We start from the raw sequence: 25,793 nt of genomic DNA, 5'->3' as shown, positions 1-25,793 counted from the left end.
ACTCCACCCCTCAGAAGACGCACCACATAGCCAACACACATAAGAGGGTGACAATATCAGGTACAGCGGCGGCAAGGGGGGGTGCAGCCTTGTTCAATTGCCTATAATCAATGGTCATCCACCAGGAGCCGTTCTTCTTTTGGACGGGCCAAATGGGGCTATTGAAAGGCGAGGTAGTGGTTCTAATAATTCCCTACCATAACAGGGCTTGAATGGAGTCTGCGATTTCTTGGCGCCCCCCCCCCCCACCCCCTGGCACTCTGTACTGACTGTTACAGATTATCTTGGGGGGGGGGGGGGAATAACAATTGGCTCCCACTTAGCTGCCCCGACGTTAACAGTGGCTCGTGCGATGCCAAAGCTGAACTTGCCCGTTTGTTTCAAGGGATTGTCCCTTTAAAACATTGATTCCAAGGATACATTCTGGGGAGGAGGCAATAAGGACTTGTACACATCTGGGGCAATGGTTGCCTATGGCTCAGTGAAGTGTGACCTCCCTGGCGGGTAAAAGGGAACCCCCCCAATCCCTCTATCTGCACCCTTCCGTACCCTTCCATAAGGCAGGATTACCTGGGATAATCGTGTGCTGGGCACCTGTGTCGACAAGCGCCATCCACCTCTGTGTGTTTCCCTTTCCCCAATGTACTGTGACGGGTATATGTGGCCTCAGGTCCACCTCTGTGTGTTTCACCTTTCCCCAGTGTACTGTGACGGGTATATGTGGCCTCAGGTCCACCTCTGTGTGTTTCCCTTTCCCCAGTGTACTGTGACGGGTATATGTGGCCTCAGGTCCACCTCTGTGTGTTTCCCTTTCCCCAGTGTACTGTGACGGATATATGTGGCCTCAGGTCCACCTCTGTGTGTTTCCCTTTCTCCAGTGTACTGTGACGGGTATATGTGGCCTCAGGTCCACCTCTGTGTGTTTCCCTTTCCCCAGTGTACTGTGACGGGTAAATGTGGCCTCAGGTCCACCTCTGTGTGTTTCCCTTTCCCCAGTGTACTGTGACGGGTATATGTGGCCTCAGGTCCACCTCTGTGTGTCTCCCTTTCCCCAATGTACTGTGATGGGTATATGTGGCCTCAGGTCCCCCAGGCAGGAAAGGGCGAGAGAGCAAATGTGCCGGGGGCCTGGCCTTCATCCTATGGGAGGGGGGAAGAGGGCTGCCACGCCGGGGGTGAGGCACTGCTGGTGGAGGTGGGACATTTCCTGCCTGACAAGCTGTCTGAGTTCTGCTTTGAGGGCCTTCGAGACAGTTTCAGGTTAGGGAGGCGCGGAGGGTGGCTCGGTGTGGGCACGGTGTGGCCTGGCAGTCTTTTTGTAACTAGTCTTCCCCCTGCAATGCTCCTTCCACAGGGCATATAGGTTGGGGGTGGGGATACCATCTATCTGGTTACGATCCACCCCTGCACGCAGCAGGTCTGTGTACAGCTGCCTGCATGTATATCTGAGAGGGATAGTGTCTAGGGCCCTTGTCTCCGTCTTGCGGACCTGCGTAGGTACCCCTCTGCATATATTCTAATCAGGAGGGTGATGGCATCCCGTATGGTCCTACTGCTGGCTGGTGCCATGAGGAGCAGGATTACAGACTTCAGATCGGGGCACGCGGTAGTGACCAAGTATCCCGTGTTACGAATGTGGCGCAACTCTGAAGGGTACAAAGTCGCCCCCTCCTCTTTGAGAATCGCAAGATCACTATTAATTCGGGTCTGGGACCCAGGAAATGAGAGAGAGACACACGGAATACGCAAGGTTTGGAATGTGTCCTGACCTCAGCGAAACGGAACCACTGATAACGGCCATTGTCTCTTGGAGACGGAATTGTGTATTGAGTACTGTACTATTCATTGAAACCCCTCAGGGGACAACCAGAGTGGGCTGGTTGAGGGATTGCATCATCCCAACCTGATTGACGTCTGAGAACCCGTGAGTAAGGATAAAAGAGGGTCTGGGGAACAACCCCTTTAGACGCACCAGGAGAAACGCTAGAGATCCAGTGACAGCGTTTTATAGCAAAAGCCGGTGGGGGCTCATGTGCGTCCTCCCTTGCCTGGGTTGGCGGGCTCACCACAGAAGAACGGTTTAGCTAAAGGAGAGGTCACAATTGAACGGCCACGACAAAGAGACACCTGACGGATCGAAATCATAAAGGTTGGAAAACCCGTAGCGGTAACTGTTCCCATTCTATTCCTATTTCTCTCTCTCTCTCCAACAAAGGGCAACACAGCGACAACCAAAAGACGGCAGCTTGTGGAACTGCAGTGAACTGTATATTTCCATCGGACAATTCATTATCCCCTAGATAACGATAGAGCTTATTTCTTATTGATTATTATTATACCCGCACTTTTAGATTTAGTATTGATGACGCATATTATCTGTATATTTGCATTGATATTATTTTTGTGTATTTTTACTAATAAATACTGTTAAAAATAGTATCATCAGACTTCAACTGACATCTCCATCTTTGCTGGTAAATGACCCAGTTACGGGGTTTGTAACACCCGCTAGGACACCAGTCGCAGGCACCTTGATAGATGCCGTTGACCGGTGCCCATTCCCTGATAACCCGGGTGCCCTCACTGACCGTACCCCATTGCGGGTGCCCGTGTAGATCCCACTCCAGAAGTGTGGGAAAGCGAGCTCGTACCGTGGTCACTACCTGAACCCACAGGGTTGTGTTGTCGTGGATTTCTGCTTGTGGCACCCGCAGCGCATTGTTTATGCTCTGCTGGTCAGAGAGGCTTCCCAGGGCACTTGCCTCCTGATGGGAGAGGCTGAGGTTGGGGCCCCCCTCGTCTCACAGCCAGAGCAGCCAGGCGGCCAGGTGCTCGCCTGGTTGTTGGCGGTACCGGTCCGCCAGTTGGGTCAGCTCCTTGGGGGAGAAGTCCCTGGTCTCCGTGGTCTCAGAGTGACTAGGGGAAGGTCCAAGCGTCTCCCCCTTCTCCCCTTCCTCCCTGCGGTGCACCTGGGACCGCGTGGTGACGGGCCGGGCATGTTGGAGCTCGGGTGAGAAGCGGGAAGGGTGGTTGTGGGACCTTGGCTCCTCGGGCATCCCCTCGTCACTATCCAGCCAGATGTCCCCATCCCCCAGCCATGCGTCCAGCTTGTCGCCACACTGGACGAAGGCTCGAATCTTTAATGGGTCCGGCTGCCAGCCAGACCGACGGGCTGCCCTGGCCTGCTGAAGTTTTATGGGGCGACAGGCAAGTTCAGTTCCCCTAACTTCAAGGTCATCGGCTTGGGCCTGGGCAGCCTGTGCTACTTCCTTCAGCGTGCAACAACGTTGACTGAGGTCTTCAATTTCCCTGTCCTTCTGAACACACAAGTGCTGCAGGTGATCAGTAATTCTAACCTGGCGTCTCAGCAGGAACGCAAACAACCAGAAGGCACCCCTTTGACTCCCCTTGGCTTTGGGGAACCCTGATTCCTTCAGGAGGGAGACCACATGATGGCCCAGCTTCTCTCCACGGGGCTCTAACTGCTCAGACCAGTCCACTGGTTTTCCGTGGTCTGCCAGCATGCTGGCCAGACTCTCAAATCCCTCCCTTTCATCAGCCCACCCGGGGATCTTATCCTGGGTGCCCGCACTGGCTGTCTTCCCCTCATTCGAGAACATTACCCCGTGCTTGTGTCCAGCCAAAACCTACGAGACCCTGCTCCGCAGCGCCAAATGTTGTGATGGAAAATAACTGGTTCTTTGAGTCTCAACAGTAGAGGCCTGGACACACACAGTTTTAATAATAAGGAATTTATTTACAAGGGGAAGTCAGGTCAACACAAGCAACTACAATACACAAAAAGCGGTGTGGGGACAGGGTACAGTTACACATACAAAGAACAAGGGAAAAGCACTACGACAGCTATCCCCCTTGACCTTGGATAACCACGGCTCCCTTACCAGGACAAACGATAAACCTTCCCAAACATAAATCAATGCACTTACCCTCAATGAGATGGTCTGTAAGAAAGAGTGAGCCAGGCACGTCTCACTTTTTATAGCATGGGGCTGGGCGAGATTATCCAATTAAGGTGACCAATAATTTAAGTGTGCATTGATTAGTTGGGAGGGACCAAATGTTGATTGGCGTGTGGTGTGTCCTCCGACCAGCCAGATGGCAGTGCATCTGTCACGTGGCCGGTATCTCTGGATACAGAAGTGGGGCAGGGGGGGTGCAATGGGGAAGAGGTAAAGGGCTGAAGGAAGAGGAAGCTGATAGGAAAGGACAGTGGTCCATGGGAGAAAGGGAAGGAGGAAGAACGCCAGAGGGAGGCAATGGACACATGAGAGACGAGAATGGGTAAGTTGGGGAGTCAGAATGGGGAATGGCCGAAGAGAGGAGAACAGTGGGGAGAAATTACCTGAAGTTAGAGAAATCATTGTTTGTGCCATCAGATAGGAGGCTGCCCAGAAGTAATATGAGGTGTTGCTCCTCCAACCTGAGAGAGGCCCCATCAACTATTTATTTCTCTCCATAGATCCTGTCTGATCTGCTAAATGTTGCTTTGGATTTCCAGTATCTGCAGAATCTCTTGTGCTAATCTAGCAAATTCCCTTAGTCAATCAGATTACGACAGAGAAAGGTAAGGCGTGTTATGTATCTCTAGGGTTATTTTTTCTGTGGACTGTCACTTTAAGACACTGAGAGAATGAGAGTGACTTTTGGGGGGAGGGAGAGAGACAGGGAGAGAGGGAGGGAGAGAGAGAGTGAGGGGGAGAGGGGGAGGGGTGAGGGAGAGAGGGGAGGGAGAGGGAGGGGGAGACAGAGAGTTATTTGATGGACAATTGATGTTGTGGTTTCTCTTCAGCTTGTTCTGAATTTACAAGGACAGTCAGACACACAGAAAGACACAGTTAGAGTCAAGATGGATTCGGTCAATGGAAAACATCAGTGAGGCTGTCGTGGGTTTAAACTTTCAGTAGCCCAAAAGGGGTGAGTTGAGATCGATACAGAGTATTGATAAATGACTCTCACAAGTTCAGCAACTAGAAGAAGACAGGCATCCCTGTGGCAAATCACTGTTGGAGTTATTTCGTAAGTCGTGGAACTGGATAAGTGGCTATCACGTTGTGTGTGATTGGGGTAACCTTGTGGAATCCACCGGTGTGTCAACCCTTGCCTGGGTGGTGGTTCCCTTGAAGATGGACCCCTTTGTGATAAGCTACTGTTGGTGATAATCCACACGAGGATTCTGTTTGAGTATCCTGTGGCCACCACTTAGGGATGTCCCGTGGCTGAATTCGGGTGTGGTACCACTTGTGTTGAAAGGATATTCGTTGAAGATCACTGTCGGTGATATTTCGTGTGTGGAGTGGAACAGCTTCAGATATAAAATCTCCTGACATTGCTATTTCGTATTGCTGTCGTGGAATCTATGGAATATTGATGTAATTGCCTTCTCACAACATTCGCCTTTGGATTACAAATATCCCTCACTTCAATCCCATGCATCTGAACTGAATTTTTCTTATATACCATGGTAAGACTGTAACTCTAGCCACCTGAGCTTGAATAAGTTTGGGAACTTTATTGACACCTATATATACATGACACTGGTAACTCGTGATTTACCTGGATTAAGTTACTATATTACGTAGTTACTAATAAACTAGTGTTTTGTTAACAGCAAATCAGACTCCATGTGTGTTCTATTGTTGCTCATACTTTTACAGGGTTGTGTGTATGTGACAGGAGATAGGAACTTCAAGTGACTGAAGTTCTAGAATTAATGGAAGACAAAGGGAAAGGTTGATTAATATACAGGAAACAAAAGCCTTTCAATAGCAAATGATGTTTTAGACAGATGTTCTGATACCAGCAGGATAACAACCAACAATGGCTCCTTTGGTAACCACTTCTCAATTTATTACCCAGAGCCTCTAGTTGATGAAAACATTTACAGAGTGCCTCCTCAACAAGAAAGCTTCATCCTTCACAGTATGATACAGCAGTGAGCCAGGTACAGTGGGAAGCATAATGGATCCTATTATAGGAAAGGGGGTGGTGGGAGAGATAGGAAAACTTATACATGGGGAAATAAATAAATGGCAAAAATAATGAGCAATTACCTGCTTATCTATTATTGCATCTTTTTATCGGAGGTCAGAAGTAAGAATTTTTTTTATATAGCGAGTAAATATAGAAACACCCTGCCAGGGGTGGTGGCAGGAACGTATACATTAGAGACATGTGGTTAAAAGAAAAATGGAGGGTTACGAGGGAGGGAAGGGTTAGATTGACCTTAGAGTAGGTTAAAAGGTCATGGGTCTAAGAGCCTGTATTATGCTGTAGTGTTCTATGTTCTATTATTGTCACATGTATTGAATCAGAATCAGGTTTATTATCACCAGCATGTGACATGAAATTTGTTAACTTAGCAGCAGCAGTTCAATGCAATACATAATCTAGCAGAAAGAGAAAAAATAAAAATAAAAAAATAATTAACAAGTTAATCAATTACTTATATTGAACAGACCAAAACTCTTCAGGTTGAGAACCTTCACCGGAACTGTTCATTACACATTACATGCTGCCACGAGTGATGGTAAAGACAGATATATTAGGGGCATATAAGCGACTCCTAGATACGCATATCAATGACAGAAATCTGGAGGGCTATTCAGAAGGGAAGGGGTAGATTGATATTGGAGCTGGTTAAAAGGTTGGTATAGCATTGTGGGCCGATGGGCTTGTACTGTATTGCAATGTTACGTTCATTACTAATTCCGAATTCATAACCAGATCTTGATTGTTGTGCTCTATGTTCTAAAACCTACCAGTTTTATCAGATAATCAAGGATCTAATGAGAATGAGGAACTGAAGTAAGTATTAGTTAAAAAACAATGTTAGAAAAATTGGTGTGAGAGGTGATGAATGATCAGGCTCTAATCACCTACATCCCAGAGTTATGAAAGGAGAAGGTACAGACAGATTATGTTCTTGTCATCATTTTCCAGGGCTCTGCAGATTTTGCAGATCAGAGGATCACAATTATGGCCCTGCTATTTAAGGAGGGGGAAAAAACGGTTGATGTCACTGACCTTTCACCTTCAAATGTTACTGACCTCAACTCTCCCATCCTCATTCACGGTTTCTGATGACCAGAGCTGTGAGCGGTCATCCAGCGAGTGGATGAGTTTAGCAGCCAACTTGATGTCATTGCGTACGATCTGCTTGTGTTGCGTGATGCCATTGATGCTGCGGACACGTCTGGCCAGGTCTCGGTTCACCACTGGGCTCAACTCGCAGTCTCGTAGCTGTAGAGGAAGTAATACACTGCTGAGACAGCAGAGATACATTGCCTGTGTTCCAGACCAGGCTAATACCCCTCTTCATTTCCACACCACTGCACATGTAGTGTATATCTGCATTATTCCCTTTAAACAGATCTGACCATCAATGGAGCAGAATTAGGCCATTGACCCATTGAATCCAGTCTACCATTCCATTGTCTGATTTATTATCCTTCTCAATCCTATTGTTCCGCCTTCTCCCCGTAACAGATGAATAATCAAGAACCCATCAACCTCTGCTTTAAATATACCCAGTTACTTGGCCTCCACAGCCACCTGCGAAAATAATTATACATATGCAACATAATCTGGTCTTAGACTCTCCCACTATTGGAAACATCCTCTCCACTCCCACTCTATCTAAGCCTTTCAATACTCTGTAGTTTTCAATGAAATCTTCCCTCATTCTTCTAAACTCCTATGAGTACAGGCCCTGATTCCTCATACATTAACCTTTCATTCCTGGGATCATTCTTGTGAACCTCCTCTGGACCCCCTTCAATGCCAGCACCCACTTATTTATGGGGCCCAAAATGGCACACAATACTCTTTATGCATTCTGACCAATACCTTACAAAACCTCAGCAAAACATCCTTGCTTTTATGTTGTAGTCCTCTTGAAATGAATGGTAACATTCCATTTACCTTCCTGACTACTGACTCAACCTGCAAGTTAACCTTCAGGGTCTGCACTGTTAAACCAACCCAGGTGAACAAGAATTCCCTCACTGGGGACAAAAGATTCTCGTTTTCCAAATATGGGAAGGAAACATTCTGAGGACGCAGGGAAGGAATATTAGGGAGGAACTGAAATGGAAAACTCAGCCCAGGCAGGCAGAATGAACCAAATCATCCTACAATGCTGTCAGTCACTACTGCAACCTGCCTTAAAAATTCCTGCACTTTCTTAGGGGGGAGGGGGGTAGGGTATATATATATTTTCTTTTATTTCTGTAATTATTTGAAAACTCAATAAAAAAAGTTTATTCAAAAAAAATTCCTGCACTTTCCATTACTAGGAGTTTGAGTGGATTTAGTATGTCACCAAAGACTACAAATGTACTGTGGAGAGCATTCTAACTGTCTGTGTCACCATTTGGTATGAAGACTCCACTCCACACGATCGGAAAAGGCTGCAGACGGCTGTAAACTCAGCACGTTCCATCATTGAGGACATCTTCAAAAGGCAATGCCTCAAGAAGGCTGCGTCCATCGTGAAGGACCCTCACATTCAGGACATGCCCTCTTCTCTCTGCTATCATCAAGGAGGTGGCACTGGAGCCTGAAGACACACACTCAACATTTTAGGAACATCAGCAGATTTCTGAACAGTCGATGTACACTACCTCACTATTTTTGCTCTGCTTTGCAATATTAATTTATAGCATATTTTATGTATTGCACTGTACTGCTGCCACAAAACAATAAATTTCACAACATGTCAGTGACAATAAACCTGATTCTGATTAACCTCGGTAGCAGCCAAGACTTGGAAGTATAGGTCAAAAGAATGTCTACTCATGGTCACTCTACTTGTTTAACGCTGGACACCCAATGTTGTTTGGTAGCTGACACGGGCAGCTACAGTTGACAGGCTCCATGTTCACACCACATTCTAGATAGCGCAGGTCTTTGGTATGGAATATCCTGCTCTGATTGACAGAAAACAGACATCCATTCAGCAGTGAGCTCTGTTGCAGACAGTCAGTCAATCTGTGCAGCAGCTCATGCATGATAGGGGATTAACATGGACACCAGGGACCGCATCCCCGAGCAGAGGGAAGATAGCTGAGTCCACCGGAGCCTGCAGGCCTGTCCTGGGGTTTGTGGGTGGGAGGGAAGAACAGGGTTTGCTTTACTGTTGTTGTTTTGCTCTGCGTTGTTCTACCAAGCAGGCTACATTGGTGCCAAGATGTATGGCTAAACTTGTGGACTGCCCCAGCACATCTCTAACTCAGTTGGTTGTTAAACTAAAATGCATGTTTCAATGTACATGTGATAAATAAGCTTGAATCAACAGACCTACAACATAAGACACAGGAGCAGTATTAGATCATTCAGTCTATCAAGTCTGATCTGCCATTCCATCATGGCTGATTTATTATCCCTCTCAATCACATTCTCCCCAATAACCCTGGCTAATAAAGAATCCATCAACCTCCGCTTTAAGTATACCCAAGGACTTGACCTCCTCAGCCATCTGTGGCAATGAACTCCACAGATTCACCATCCTCTAGCTACAGAAATTATATTGTCATATAACGATGACTCTGGAGGGGCATCGTTGTATTCTGAGACAGAATTCTGAGTCCAGCCCTATAGACTCTCCCACTATAGACAAGGATGATCAAATACCTGCTCATTGTGGGCTGTTGTCAGAGAACAGCAATTGTTAATCCACTGTTCAAAAAAGGGAGCAAGGATAAATCTAATAATTACCAGCTTAACCGCTGGGGTGGGAAAGCTTTTAATAACTGATGAGGAACAGGATTTACGTCACCTGAAGAGAAATGAATTAAGACAAGACCAGCTAAATAGCCATTTTGTCTAGCATCAATGTACCTAAGTTTCTTAGATGTCCCTCATGTAAGTGTCTCTACCAGCACCCTGATGGAGTGTTCCGCACACCCACCACTCTGTGTAAAAATCACACAGTACTGTGCAAAAGTCTTAGACTCATTTATATAGCTAGGGTGCCGAAGACTTTGGCACAGCACTGTATTTGTCAACATGGAGGGGAGAGCAAGTTTGTAAATCTGGCGGCAGCAAAGCAATTCGTGGACAGCAAGGGTGGAGCGCTGCAGGAGGGGTGTGGGACAGATGGTAGAGGAGTGCCTGGGCAGAGGGTGGTGCAGGTGCAGACATGCTTGAGACACCAGCCAGGGTAACTTGATTCCAAACAACTGGTTTATTAATTATTACAGAAAGTCTCTCTGGTGCTTCCCACTCCCTCTCCTCTCTCTGCCCCTTTTCCCAACCCTGATTCCCCTCTCCTTGCCCCCTTCCCACTCTCAGTCCACAATAGAGTCCCATATCAAAATCAAGTTTATCATCAGTCAGACATCATGAAATTTGCTTTATTTTTGCGGCAGCAGTACAGTACATGAAGTTACAACGACACTTTGCACCCTAGCTATATATACGTGCTTAAGTACTGTACCTCAAAAATCTCACCTGTATTTCCCCCAATCACTTTAAAAATATACCCTCTGCTCTGGGAAAAAGTTTCTGGCTAAGCCTCATATCATCTTGTACATCAAATTACCTCTCATCCTCCTTCAATCCAGAGGAAATCCCTAGCTTGCTCAACTTTTTCTCAGAAGACATATTCTCTAGTCCAGAATAACCAGAATTATATTTGACCAGTTTGATAAAATTTTTCAATGAGTCAATGTGAGGTTATGTAGTCAATACACTGCACACGGATTTCCAGAAGACTTTTGATAGTGTTCCCAAACTGGCACATAAGCAAAACTGAAGTACATTTATAACGAGGATGCAAAGCTGACAAAGTAACAGGCTGGGGAGTTTCCAGACTCCAGGAGGATGAAAAGTCATTGCCTTAGGGATCAACTTAAATATGATCTATACAACACAACACTTGGCAGCATTCTGAAGGGAACAGTGCTTGACCACAAAAGGATAGGAACAGGCTGGGAGAATTGGCAGATTACTTTATTCCAGAGAAATCTGACAAACACATTTTTTTTAAGGAAGAGTGAAGTAATAAAGGGCCCTGGTGATAGATATCTACAAGAAATTGAATGTGGCGGGGTGAGTCCAGAAAGTGGTAAACAAGCACAGACACTTGCTTAACAATAGATACATAAATATAAAAGCAGGGAAGGTATGTTGAATCTTTATAAGACATTCGTCCAGCCTCAAAAAGACCATAAGACCGAAGAGCAGAATTAGACCATTCAATCATGGCCCATTTCTTTACCCTCTCGAGCCCATTCTCCTGCCTGCACCCCGTAACCTTCTGACATCTTAACTAATAAAAAACCTATCAACCTCCGCTTTAAATATATGCAATGACTTGGACTCCATAGCCACATGAATTCCACAGATTCACACCTCTGGGTGCGTGGAATGTGCTGTCCAGGGTGGTGGTGAGGCCTCATCTGGAGTATTGATTGAATTTTAATTGCCAATTCAGAGGAGGGATACAAAGGCTAATAAAGTTCTTGTGATGAAGAATAATCATTATGATGATAAATTAGAAAAGCCAGAAATGTTTTCTTTGAAGAGAAGGCTTGCTATAAATGGGGAATTACTGGACTGAGTGGAGAGTGAGAGAGCATTCCCTTTCCTGTATGGGGTTAAGTACTGGAGATCACAGTGAAGGGGAGGGCAAATTAAGGGTGCCATGTGACAAAAAACATTCTTACACTGCACTTGGTTGGAATCTGAAATGTGCTGCATGAAGATGTGGTGAGGCAGCTCCACTGAGGTCTTCAAGAAGGAACTGCATAAGTTAAGGGTGGAGGAAACTTTGCAAAGCTATGACAAAGGGGCCAGTAGTGGAACCAAGGATGTTGATATAGAGAGCTCCCATGGACATAATGGATGGAAAGGCTTTTCCACCACACTGTAAATGACTCAATAAAGTTTGAAAATGAATCAAAACAATTCCAGGATCAACTTACTCTGATATCCTGGAAATTCCAAAGATTCAAGATTCAAAGTAAATTATCAAAGTACATATGCAGAATACAACCCTGAGATTTGTCTTCCCACAGCCAGCCACGAAACAAAGCAGGCTGTAACTATTACCTACAGTCTAAAAGCAAATTGAGATAAAGAGTTAAAATTTAATAATCAACTTACTCTGATATTCTGGAGATTCCAGCAGATTTCCTTGATGTTGACGCTTCGATCGAAGGTAACCCAGGCTCTCCGGAAGAACCTAACAAAGAATGATGTTGAAATCCTTCAGCTGGCGATGAGATAAGTCTCGCACTCTCCTTGATGCACTACTCCATCCAGTGGTTACCCTTCGGCAGTGCAGTCTCTCTTCCAGCTGCTCAACACCACTCTCAGCCATCAGCACATTGTTGTCAAGCAGAACAAAGGCACACACCCGAGTGGGAGAAAGAACAGCAGTACCCTAGAACCAGCTCATGGCACCATGTCGGCTGGCTGACAGCCTTCACACTTGGGCGAAACAGGGTCTTGCTTCCTCCAGAACGTTATAAGCAGTAACAAGGAGATGCGAAGCAAATGCTACACTAGCCCCTATACCTCCTCCCTCGACTACATTCAGGGTCATGAACAGTGCCTCCAGGTGAGGCGATGCTACACCTATGATACTGTTAGTGTTATCTACCGATTCCAATGCTGCCTCCTCTACATTGGTGGGACCCAACACAGAATGGGGAACTGCTTTGTTGAGCATCTTCACTCCAACCACAACAGGCAAGATTTTCTGGTGGCTCCCATATATATTCAACTTTCCATTCCCATTCCAACATGTCTGTCCATGGCCTCCTCTGCTGCCACAATGAAGCCACTCTCAGATTGGAAGAGCAGCACATCATTCCGTTTGGGTAGCCTCCAATCTAACGGCTTGAACATCAATTTCACTAACCTCCAGTATTTTCTTCCTCCTCTCCACTTCTCTTTTTCCATTCCCCATTCTGGCTCCCTCCCTCTGGTGCCCCTCCTTCCCTTTTTCCCATAGTCTATTCTGCCCTCCAATCAGATTCCTTCTTCAGCCCTTTACCCCCCTCTCTCCACACAACCACTTTCCCCTATCACATCATCCGCCAGCTCATACTCCTCCCTTTCCCCCTACCCTCTTATTCTGGCTTCTTCCCCTCAGATGCTGCCTGACCTGTTGAGGTCCTCCAGCATTTTGTGTGCCCAATATTCCAAGTCTCAGGGGTTTAGGCAGTATCTTAAAGGGCCATGCTGAAGGAATACAAGAGACGAGACGAGACGAGACCTGGGTGTCATTGTACACCAGTCATTGAAGGTGGGCATGCAGGTAAAAGCAGGCGGTGAAAAAGGCAAATGGTATGTTGGCATTCATAGCAAAAGGATTTGAGTACAGGGGCAGGGAGGTTCTACCGCAGTTGTACAAGGCCTTGGTGAGACCGCACCTGGAATATTGTGTGCAGTTTTGGTCCCCTAACCTGAGGAAAAACATTCTTGCCATAGAGGGAGTACAGAGAAGGTTCACCAGATTGATTCCTGGGATGGCAGGACTTTCATATGAAGAAAGACTGGATCGACTAGGCTTATACTCACTGGAATTTAGAAGATTGAGGGGGGATCTTATTGAAACGTATAAAATTCTAAAGGGATTGGACAGGCTAGATGCAGGAAGATTTTTTCCGATGTTGGGGAGGTCCAGAACGAGGGGTGACAGTTTAAGGATAAAGTGGAAGCCTTTTAGGACTGAGATGAGGAAAAACTTCTTCACACAGAGAGTGGTGAATCTGTGGAATTCTCTGCCACAGGAAACAGTTGAGGCCGGTTCATTGGTTATATTTAAGAGGAAGTTAGATATGGCCCTTGTGGCTAAAGGGATCAGGGGGTATAGAAAAAAAGCAGGTACAGGGTTCTGAGTTGGATGATCAGCCATGATCATACTGAATGGCGGTGCAGGCTCGAAGGACCAAATGGCCGACTCCTGCAGCTATTTTCTATGTTTCTAACACCACACTGTGATAAGTCTGTGGTACGTGGAATGACCCTGGTATTCACAGCTCAATAGTGCACCAGGCCACGCATTCACTTTACATACAGAATTTTCCACTTACCTGCGCTCTGGTTGTGGGTCAGACAATGCCACTCTCATGAAGCCAGGAAAACGCTTACAAAGCTGCATAGGTAGAAAACAAAACCTGTTATGCTTCTAGATATCCACCACACAACAGCTCAGTGAGTGGAATCAGAGGGTGATGGCATTGGAATTTCAGACCAAGCCATGGGCTGCAGCTTCAGGAACATCACCATTTAGATTTAACGCCAGGACTGCAAGCAGTATTAGTCTTAAGACTTAACACAGCACTGCCAGATGCTTCAGTGAGCAACCAAAGCACCTTGCATCCAGACCACACTCTCTTCCTATTATTACCATCAGGCAGGAAGTATAGAAGCCTTAGGTCCCAAACCATCAGTTATTACCCTACAAACATTAGACTCCTGAACCAGTGTGGATAACTTCAACCAGTGCAACTCTAAACTGATTCTACAACCTACAGAATTACCTTCAAGTCTGCAACTAATGATGTTGGTATTATTTATTGACTTTTTTAAATTATTTGCACAAATTGGCCTTTTTTTGTAAACTGGTTGTTTCTCAGTCTCTGTTGATGTATAGTTTTTATAAGTCTATTGTATTTTCTTGGATATAGCTGCAAAAATGAATCTCAAGGTAGTATATGGTGACATATACATGCTCAGATAATAAATTTTACTTTGACTTTGAGATGTGTTGATAAATGCAATGGGGCACAGAACATGGGATCCAACAAATGGAATCAGGGTGCCCTCACCCAATGAGTGTGAAGGTGCAGTGTCTAAGTGGGCTGTGGAAAGATGACCACATTTCCTGTACTCTTCTTGGCTTGGAAGTGTTGAGTGGAACAACATAAACATATCTTTGGATCTGATCTATTTTCAATCTACGTTAGACCGCTGCTCCATCAGACAGTTGGAGAGTAGATTCACTCACCGATATGATTTCAGCCTTGGAGATGTTTGGAGCAATGCTCCTCATGAACAATGAACAGGTTTTGTGAAGTGGCCGGGGCTTCGGAGTAACATCTGTCTCCTTCTTCTCCTCCTTGGGTTTTTCTTTGAGCTTTTCTTCCTCCTTCTTCTCCTGCTTCGGTTCATCTGTAAAACACCACAAGGATAATTTCTGGCAGATCTCCTGAGCCAGCCCTGCAGGAGGTGCAAGGCCAGTTTCTATCAGCCTGCCAGGGCAGTGGTTATGTGGTCAGAGTATTATGTGGTGTGAGAGGGCAGTATGGTAAAAGGCCACCAGGGAAGCAAGTCATCTCCAGATCAGTGCTGGATACTGAGGGACTCACCTTCTTTCTGGATCTTCTCATCATCTTCCTTTTGCTTCCCTGTATGAAGATAAAAGTTGCATGAAAAATTGGATCAAACATCTGTATGCTAACCATACACGCTACGACTTGGAGGGAGACAAGTGGTCACTGGCTCAGTAGGGGCAGTGCATCGGTGAAGCACTGGTCGGTGGGGGGCCGGGAGGGTGGGCACTGGATTGGTGGGAGACTGGGAGCCACGTGAACTGGTTTGGTGGTCTAGTATAAAGCCAGTTCTCAGCAACATTACAGCCAGACAAAACTGGCTTCCTGTGTAGAACTCCTATTTTGCTCAGGAACCTGGAAGGTAAACTGAACTACAGAACTCTGTCCAGAGTTTCCCTCTTAGAGCAGAAATAATTTTGTATGTGGCGCAAATCATTAGAGGAAAAGGGAAGAGGTCAGACTAGAATTTGACAACAACGCAGATACTGAGGGTCTGGCTCCAGCAAACAAGGACTCCAGGTCAAGGGTTTGAACCACCTGGAGGAAATGCGTCAAAAGAAAATGAAAATAAGAATGTTAAGCCTGCTACTGTCTTAAAACACCAGCAGTTCTGGGCTGACGCGTAACTATGGCTTTTGCTGGTTATAGCTTGTACAAGTCAAGTCAGCTTTTACCTAATCTTGTGCTGATGTAATGAGCTTTAGTACGGACAGACTGGTTGGCTGGCAGGAAAAGAGTTCTCAGAAAGCTCTTCTTTTTTGGCTGCTAGGGTGATGTATCACAGGGATTAGTGACCAGGATTCAATGTTTTATAATTTATATTTGACGGCACCAAAGGCAGGGTTGCCAAATGTGTTTATAAAAAGCTGGTAAGAGGATATAAAATAACTACAAGTCCTCACAGGCAGTTTGAGTAGGCAGAGATCTGGAAAACGGAGAATAACATAGAAAATATGAACTTGCTCATTTTGGCAGGAAACATGAAAAGAACCACATTATCTGGTGAAAGATTGTAGAGGTACAGAGGGATCTGGGGGTGCTGGAGCAAGTCTGGAGCATTCACTGAATGGGAGAACTTTCAATTTAATTTTAAAATAAGTACATGGATGGGGAGGGTTATGGAGGGCTACAGTTTCGGTGCATCACTCAGATAGGCAGAATAAAACAAGCACTGACTAGATGGACTGAAGGGCCTGATCATTAGAAACGGGGATTGTGCCAGAGGATTGGCGTATTGCTCATGTGGTTCCATTGTTTAAAAAGGGTTCTAGAAGTAAGCCTAGCAATTATAGACCTGTCAGTTTGACATCAGTGGTGGGTAAATTAATGGAAAGTATTCTTAGAGATAGCATTTATAATTATCTGGATAGACAGGATCTGATTAGGAGTAGCCAGCATGGATTTGTGCGTGGAAGGCCATGTTTGACAAACCTTATTGAATTTTTGAAGAAGTTACGAGGAATGTTGACGAGGGTAAGGCAGTGGATGTAGTCTATATGGACTTCAGCAAAGCCTTTGACAAAGTTCCACATGGAAGGTTAGTTAAGAAGGTTCAGTCGTTAGGTATTAATGCTGGAGTAATAAAATGGATTCATTCAAAAGTGGCTAGATGGGAGATGCCAGAGAGTAGTGGTGGATAATTGTTTATCAGGATGGAGGCCGGTGACTAACGGGGTGCCTCAGGGATCTGTTTTGGGCCCAATGTTGTTTGTAATATACATAAATGATCTGGATGATGGGGTGGTAAATTGGATTAGTAAGTGTGCCGATGATACTAAGGTAGGAGGTCTTGTGGATAATGAGGTGGATTTTCAAAGCTTGCAGGGAGATTTATGCCGGTTAGAAGAATGGGCTGAACGTTGGCAGATGGAGTTTAATGCTGAGAAGTGTGAGGTTCTACATTTTGGCAGGAATAATCCAAATAGAACATACAGGGTAAATGGTAGGGCATTGAGGAATGGAGTAGAACAGAGAGATCTAGGAATAACAGTGCATAGTTCCCTGAAGGTGGAGTGTCATGTAGATAGGGTGGTGAAGAAGGCTTTTGGAACGCAGGCCTTTATAAATCAGAGCATTAAGTACAGAAGTTGGGATGTAATGTTAAAATTGTACAAGGCATTGGTAAGGCCAAATTTGGAGTATTGTGTACAGTTCTGGTCACCGAATTATAGGAAAGATATCAATAAATTAGAGAGAGTGCAGAGACGATTTACTAGGATGTTACCTGGGGTTTCAGCACTTAAGTTACAGAGAAAGGTTGAACAAGTTAGGTCTCTATTCATTGGAGCGTAGAAGGTTGAGGGGTGATTTGATCGAGGTATTTAAAATTTTGAGAGGGATAGATAGAGTTGACGTGAATAGGCTGTTTCCATTGAGAGTAGGGGAGATTCAAACGAGAGGACATGATTTGAGAGTTAGGGGGCAGAAGTTTAAGGGAAACACGAGGGGGTATTTCTTTACTCAGAGAGTGATATCTGTGTGGAATGAGCTTCCTGTAGAAGAAGTAGAGGCCAGTTCAGTTGTGTCATTTAAGGTAAAATTGGATAGGCATATGGACAGGAAAGGAGTGGAGGGTTATGGGCTGAGTGCGGGTAGGTGGGACTAGGTGAGATTAAGAGTTCGGCACGGACTAGGAGGGCCGAGATGGCCTGTTTCCGTGCTATGATTGTTATATGGTTATATGGTAGTGCTCTGTGACTCTATGATGTTAACTGCTTACTGCAATGGCAATTGTACAAAAATGCTCAGTCATCTGAATGATTAACCAACATCCAGAATACCATGTATTGGTCTCCTTACTTTCAGAAGCTTGTAACTGTGTTGGAATCAGTTCCAAGGTTACTGGCCTGATACCCAGAATGGACAGATTGTCTTATGAAGAAAGGTTGGGCAGGATGAGCTGGTATCTGCTTATGTTTGGAAGACATTGGGCAGGAGGTACAATAGTCTTGGGTCTCATACAACCAGGGTCAGGAGCAGTTACTACTCCACAACTATCAGGCACCTGAAACAGCATGGATAACTTCACTCATTACTACTCTGAACTGATTATACAACCTACAGACACTGTCAAGAACCCTACAACTCTTGTTCTCAGTATTTTGTACAATTCTAAGATTAAACGGTTTGTCATAAGAAGAGCGTTTGATTGCTCTGGGCTTGTTTTCACCAGAATTCAGAAGAATGAGGGGTGACTTGATTGAAACTTATCGAATGGTGAAAAGCCTTGATAGAGTGGATGTGGAGAGGATGACGGGAGACTCTAAAACCAGAGGACACGGTCTCAGAATAGAGGGGTGTCCTTTTACAATGGAGATGACGAGGAATTTAGCCAGAGAATGGTGAATCTGTGGAGACCAAGTCTTCATGTATCCTTAAGGCAGTGGTTGATTGATTCTTGATTGGCCAGTGTATGAAGGGATATTTGGGGGTGGGGGGGGGGAGAAGAGAGACTGGAGATTGGGGCTGAGAGGAAATATGGGTCAGCCATGATGAAAAGGCAGAGAAGATTCGATGGGCCAAATCTGCCTCTATGTCTTATGATCTAATTTGTCTTCTCTTACACACTGGTTGTTTGTCAGTTTTTGTGTTTATGTATAGCTTCTCAAAAGTTTGTTGTATTTACGTTTCTGTAAATGCCTGCAAGAAAATTGGACAGGTACATGTATGGTAAGGATATAGTGGGCAATGGTCCTGGTGCACATCAATGGGAGTAGGCAATTTAAGTGGTTCGGCACAAACTAAATGGGCTAAAAGCCAAGAAGGGACGCGCTCACACCGAAGGTTTGAGATGTGTCTATTTTAACACAAAGAATGTTGTGAACAAAGGGATGAGCTTAGAGCGTGGATCAGTACTTGGAGATACGATGTGGTGGCCATTAGAGAGACTTGGATGGCTTAGGAACAGGAATGGTCACTTCAAGTACCGGGTTTTAGATGTTTCAGAAAGGACAGGGAGGGAGGCAAAACAGGTAGGGGTTGATCAGAGATAGTGTCACGGCTGCAGGAAAGGTGGATGCCATGGAGGGATTGCCTACGGGATCTCTGTGGGTGGAGGTTAGGAACAGGAAGGGGTCGATAACTTTACTGGGTGTTTTTTATAGGCTGCCCAATAGTAACAGCGATATCAAGGAGCAGATAGGGAAACAGATCCTGGAAAGGTGTAATAATAAGAGTTGTCGTGATGGGAGATTTTAATTTCCCAAATATCAACTGGCATCTCCGTAGAGCAAGGAGTTTAGATGGGGTGGAATTTGTTAGGTGTGTTCAGGAAGGTTTCTTAACACAGTACGTAGATAAGCCTACAAGAAGAGAGGCTGTACTTGATTTGGTATTGGGAAATGAACCTGCTCAGGTGTCAGATCTCGCAGTGGGAGAGCATTTAGGAGATAGTGATCATAATTCTATCTCCTTTACAATAGCATTGGAGAGAGATAGGAACAGAGTTAGGGAAGTGTTTAATTGGAGTAAGGAGAATTATGAGGCTATCAGGCAGGAAATTGGAGGCTTAAATTGGAAACAAATGTTCTCAGAGAAAAGTACAGAAGAAATGTGGCAAATATTCAGGGGATATTTGTGTGAAGTTCTGCATGGGTACGTTCCAATGAGACAGGGAATTTATGGCAGTGTACAGGAATCGTGTGAACATTATAAGGCTACTAGGAAGGAGCTCAAGAAGGAAATTAGGAGAGTCAGAAGGGACCATGAGAAGGCCTTGGTGGGCAGAATTAAGGAAAACCCCAATGCATTCTACAAGTATGTGAAGACGTGAAAGAATAGGACCTATCAAATGTGACAGTCGGAAAGTGTGTATGGAACCAGAGGAAATAGGAGAGGTACTTAATGAATACTTTACTTCAGTATTCACTATGGAAAGGACCTTAGTGATTGTAGTGATGACTTGCCGCAGACTGAAAAGCTTCAGCATGTAGATATTAAGAAAGAGGATGTGCTGGAGGTTTGGAGAGCATCAAGTTGGATAAGTCACTGGGACCGGATGAAATATACCCCAGGTTACTGTGGGAGGCGAGGGAGGAGATTGCTGAGCCTCTGGCGATAATCTTTGCATCAACAATGAGGACGGGAGAGGTTCCAGAGGACTGGAGGTTGCGGATGTTGTTCCTTTATTCAAGAAAGGGAGTAGAGATAGCCCAGGAAATTACAGACCAGTGAGTCTTACTTAAGTGGTTGTTAAGTTGATGGAGAAGATCCTGAGAGGCAGGATTTATGTACATTTGGAGAGGTATAATACGATTAGGAGTAGTCAGCATGGCTTTGTCAAGGGCACATCATGCCTTATAAGCCTGATCGAATTTTTTGAGGATGTGACTAAACACACTGATGAAGGAAGAGCAGTAGGTGTAGTGTATATGGATTTAAGCAAGGCATTTGATAAGGTACCCCATGCAAGGCTTATTGAGAAAGTAAGGAAGCATGGGATACAAGGGGACATTGCTTTGTGAATCCAGAACTGGCTTGCCCACAGAAGGCAAAGAGTAGTTGTAGACGGCTCATATTCTGCAGGAAGGTCAGTCACCAGTGGAGTGCTTCAGGGATCTGTTCTGGGACCCTTACTCTTCGTGACTTTTATAAATGACCTGGATGAGGAAGTGGAGGGATGGGTTAGTAAGTTTGCTAATGACACAAAAGTTGGAGGTGTTGTGGATAGTGTGGAGGGCTGTCAGAGGTTACAGTGGGACATTAATAGGATGCAAAACTGGGCTGATAAGTGGCAGATGGAGTTCAACCCAGATAAGTGTGAAGTGGTTCATTCTGGTAGATCAAATATGATGACAGCATATAGTATTAATGGTAAAACTCTTGGCAGTGTGGAGGATCAGAGGGATCTTGGGATCTGAGTCCATAGGACACTCAAAGCAGCTGCGCAGGTTGACTCTGTGGTTAAGAAGGCATATGGTGTATTGGCCTTCATCAATAATGGAATTGAATTTAGGAGCCCAAAGGTAATGTTACAGTTATACAGGACCCTGGTCAGACCCCACTTGGAGTACTGTGCTCGCCTCACTACAGGAAGGATGTGGAAGCCATAGAAAGGGTGCAGAGGAGATTTACAAGGATGTTGCCTGGATTGGGAAGCATGCCTTATGACACTAGGTTGAGTGAACTCGGCCTTTTCTCCTTGGAGCGAAGGAGAATGAGGTGACCTGACAGAGGTGTGTAAGATGATGAGAGGCATTGATCGTGTGGACAGTCAGAGGCATTTTCCTAGGGCTGAAATGGTTGCCACAAGAGGACACAGATTTAAGGTGCTGGGGAGTAGATATAGAGGAGATGTCAGAGGTAAGTTTTTTACTCAGAGAGTGGTGAGTGTGTGGAATGGGCTGCCAGCAACGGTGGTGGAGGCGGATGCGATAGGGTCTTTTAGAGATTTTTAGATAGGTACATGGAGCTTAGTAAAATAGAGGGCTATGGTAGGGACATATGTGATTTCTAAGGTAGGGAAATGTTCGGCACAACTTTGTGGGCCGAAGGGCCTGTATTGTGCTGTAGGTTTTCTCTGTCTATGTTTCTAAGCCCTTTACTTTCCTATGACTCTAAAATGAATCTGAAGGTAGCATCTGGTACTTCGGTAATAAATTTGACTTTAAGAGGGCACAGTTGAGATGTACAGGATTGGGTTACAGTAGATGCAGAATCTAGAAATGACAAGCTTTTTCTCACCTTAGTTTGGAACTTATTCCTCGGAAGGATAATGGACTGTGAGAGAGGAAGTGAAGGGGCAGGTGTAGTATTTGCCCCGCTTGCAGGGAGATCAGTGAGGAGGGACAAACGGACAAGGGAGTCACACAGAGAGTGATCCTTCCAGAAAGTGGAGAATGTGGGGGGCGGAAAGATGCATTAATTGCAGAGTACCAGGAAGAAGTTCAGTGGAGAGAAACACACCAACATCTGTAACTTGGGAAAGGTTGAGTGGTGAAATGCTCTTGAACTCTCAGAGTTGCACATGGTACTATGAGTATAATGAAAACTTTATAGTACCTGGGTCTTCCTCATCCTTTCTTTCAACACCTGGCGGCACAATTTCTGGCTCAGACTCTGAGTCGGAGGCAGTGGCATCATCCTCATCATAGCTGTCATCTCCACTATGCTTCCTCTTGCGCTTCTTCGCAGCCTGAATGTTTACACGGGGCACATGGTGTCAGCTAGTGAGCAGAGTCCACAAAACACCCACATAAAACTCCGCGTGCTAACACTCACAGATCCACCACCAATGGTTTCAGCCACGTAAAGGCAGCTGATGCTGGGATACATTATAGGATGCACTGGGACACATCATCAGTGATATAACCTGGGGTCATCGGGTGTTTTGGGTCTTTCAACGTCAGACACTCTCAAATGATCAGGCCCTGGCTTATGTCCTAGCTGCATTGGTTCATAGGTCACACCTCTTGATCTGCAGCCATCTGGAGACGTGCTCAGCAGTCTTTCTGATGGTCCTAATGGCACTTGTATCTGCAACCTCTGTAATGCCAATGTGAGAGTGGGTTCTGCACAGTAAGCAGCCAGCAAATTCTCTACACTTCACCTCAATAGGCTCCACCCATCTCTGGCGATGCTCTACCAGATCCTGCTATTTGGCTTTCATACACTCAAACACCTGCTCAGTCCAGTCTTCCCAAGGTGCTGTCAGTTCGACCAAGACCACCTCCTTTGAGGTTTTTGATAGAAGCCTGCTGGTGATTGACGCTGAGGATGTGGTTAGTCACCAGCTTTAACAAAGGCTATGGGCTTTCTGGATTGGCTTTGTGCCTACTGTTGTTAATGGCCAGATAAATCTCCTGAGGCTGACTGCCTCAACCCTCAGTGGAGTTCAGAAGTTTAAGAGGCAGCTTGACGAGGAATCAAGGAAGATGATGGCTTTTTCACTGGTTGGAGTTAAGTCTAAGACAAGGAGGTACTTTCTTCAAATCAAAAAGCTTACTAAATCCTTCACACGTAAGGCATAGATATAGAGGAGAGCTTGTCACCAAAGACTACCAAATTTCCACAGAAGTATCATGAAGAGCATTCTGACTGGTTGTACCACAGAACGGGATTGGAAAAAGCTGTACAGGGTGGTAAACTCAGCCAGGTCCATCATGGACCACCAGCCTCCTCACCATCGAGGACATCTTCAAAAGACAATGCCTCACGAAGTCGCCATCCATCATTAAGAACCCCCACCTATCAAGACGTGCCCTCTTCTCATAACTACCATCAGGGAGGAGGTACAGGAGCCTGAAGACACATTTTGAACATTTTAGGAACAGCTTCTTCCTCCTGCCAACTGATTTCTGAACAGTTCAGGAACCCCGTGAACACTACCTATATTTTAATCCCTTTTTGCACTACGTTTTTTTTATTGTAATTTAGAGTGAATTTTATGTATTGCACTGAAATGCCCCTGCCAAACAACAAATCTCACGACATATGTCAGTGATAATAAACCTGATTTTGAGTTGTTTCCTCAAATAAATATAGAGACAAAGGATTATTTCACCGAGCACCTAACAGAAAAAACTGATCTCTCTACTTTCCATTGCCATTCCGACATGCGTTTAGGACCCCCTCGATTTCTAGAACTTCCCGTAATTACCTCCCCCCTTCACCATTCCCATTTTTCTCTCTCTCGCCTTATTTCCTTACCTACCCAATACCTCCCTCTGGTTCTCCTCCCCATTCCCTTTCTCCCATGATCTTCTACCCACCCCTATTAGATTCTCCCTTCTCCAGCCCTTTATCTCTTTCACCAATCAACTGCCCAGCTCTTCGCTTCACCCCTCCCCCCTCCCAGTTTCACCTAGCACCTACTGCCAGAACAAGCAGGATCTCTCAGTGCCCACCCATTTCAATTTCACTTCCCTTTCTGATTCCCTTCCCTTCCCTGGCCTCCTCCACTGTCCGGATGAGGCCACACTTAGGTTGGAGGAACAACAGCTTGTATTCCGTCTGGGTAGCCTCCAACCTGGTAGCATGAATATCAATTTCTCAAACTTCCAGTAATGCCACCCCCACCCCCTTCACCCTCTCTCATCTCCTTGCCAGTCCATCGTCTCCCACTAATGCTCCTCCCCCTTTTCTCCTTTCTTCCATGGCCTTTTGTCTCTTCCACCAATCAAATTTCTAGCCCTTTGCTTCACCTATCGCATAGCGTTTTTCTCGCTCCATCCCCCCACCTTTCAAATCTACTCCTCAGCCTTTTTTTCCTCTAATCCTGCCAAAGAGTTTCAGCCCAAAACGTCACTGTACTTTTTTCCATAGATGCTGCCTGGCCTGCTGAATTTCTCCAGCATTGTGTGTGCATTGCTCAGATTTCCAGCATCCAGATTTTCTCGTTTGTCATTTGACCTTGTACTTCTTCCTTTCCACCCCCACCTTCCTACTCTGAGATTGCCTTTTGTCCAGTCCAGATGAAGGGTCTCAGTCCCAACATCGACTGCTTATTATTTTCCTTAGATGCTGCCTGTCCTGCTGAGTTCCTCCAGCACTTTGAGTGTGTGTGTGTTGTTCTGGATTTCCAGCATCTGCAGACTTTCTCATGTTTGTGACAAAAGGTTATTTTGATGTTGAAGGGTGTTATCCCACTGGGAGCTAATACAGGGGCATGGGATTACAGATGAATCTCAAACTCATTAAGGATTGGCACAAGGATACAGAGGGACCTTTTCAATTAGAAGGTTGAGTGAGTTGGGACTCCTGTTGAAAGTGCTCTACATCAAGACCACAGATTTTGGAGTGTCAGGTCTCGTCTATCCCTGTTGTTCAGGTGGGGTGCTGATGGGCAAGGCTTAGACAGAACGCACCGGTCTCCTGCTCTTGATCTCCACAGGCCAAGTGAGCGGAGCCCTAATGGCGGCCTGCCATGAGGCAAATCCCAGCCAACTTGCCTAATGCCTCAATCCTGATGAAGGGACATTGACTGTTTATCCCCTCCTGTCCTGCTGAGATCCTTCAGCATTTTGTATATTTTGCTCCAGCCAACTTGATGCACTGGTGGAAATGGGTCCCTGCTGCATTCCTGAGCTATTCCTCAGCAAAACAACCTATTCTCCCCCCCCCCCCACTGGAGAAAATGCTTTAATGGCACAACCCACAAGTAATAAGTGAACACACAACCTTCGCAGGCACAGAGCTGTCCTTGGCTGGTTCTCTCTGGGCAGTATCACCCTTGTCTTCCCCATCCTCGCCCTTCTCCTCATCGCACAGTTCCTTGGATTTTCCGTCCTCCTTGTCCTGTTGCATCTTTGCATCGCCTGTCTGCTCACCAACTTCTGCCTGGGAGGAGGAGTCACTCACATTACACGGTGCACACAGACAAAATCTACACACATTGCCCGTACTATGAGCGTGCGCACACACATCACAGTAAGGATGCTGCCTGGATTAGACAGCATGATTTATACAGATACATTGAGCAAACTAGGACTTTTGCCTTTTTTTTTGTAAAGGAGGATGAGAGATGTACAAGATGATCAGAGACAAAGTGGA

General features: G+C 45.6%; 1 protein-coding gene across 7 annotated transcripts in view; it reads right to left on the bottom strand.

Moving 5' to 3' along the window:
* srrt (serrate RNA effector molecule homolog (Arabidopsis)) overlaps positions 1 to 25,793 on the bottom strand; it is a 74,121-nt gene that overhangs the window by 25,868 nt on the left and 22,460 nt on the right. For all 7 annotated transcript variants that reach the window (XR_009513258.1, XR_009513256.1, XR_009513260.1 and 4 more), the window contains exons 8-14: positions 25,422 to 25,580; positions 22,305 to 22,437; positions 15,342 to 15,380; positions 14,981 to 15,144; positions 14,064 to 14,125; positions 12,127 to 12,205; positions 7,069 to 7,260 (exon numbers count right to left, since the gene is read on the bottom strand). Coding sequence is in view for 2 of the 7 variants with exons in the window: in XM_059975311.1 (XP_059831294.1) it covers positions 7,069 to 7,260; positions 12,127 to 12,205; positions 14,064 to 14,125; positions 14,981 to 15,144; positions 15,342 to 15,380; positions 22,305 to 22,437; positions 25,422 to 25,580 (828 nt within the window). In the remaining 5 variants the exon portion in view is untranslated. The remainder of the gene's footprint in view (positions 1 to 7,068; positions 7,261 to 12,126; positions 12,206 to 14,063; positions 14,126 to 14,980; positions 15,145 to 15,341; positions 15,381 to 22,304; positions 22,438 to 25,421; positions 25,581 to 25,793) is intronic.

Source organism: Hypanus sabinus, chromosome 7 (genome assembly GCF_030144855.1).
Source record: "Hypanus sabinus isolate sHypSab1 chromosome 7, sHypSab1.hap1, whole genome shotgun sequence".
NCBI classification, from domain to species: domain Eukaryota; kingdom Metazoa; phylum Chordata; class Chondrichthyes; order Myliobatiformes; family Dasyatidae; genus Hypanus; species Hypanus sabinus.
This window is presented reverse-complemented; position numbering and strand designations above follow the sequence as displayed.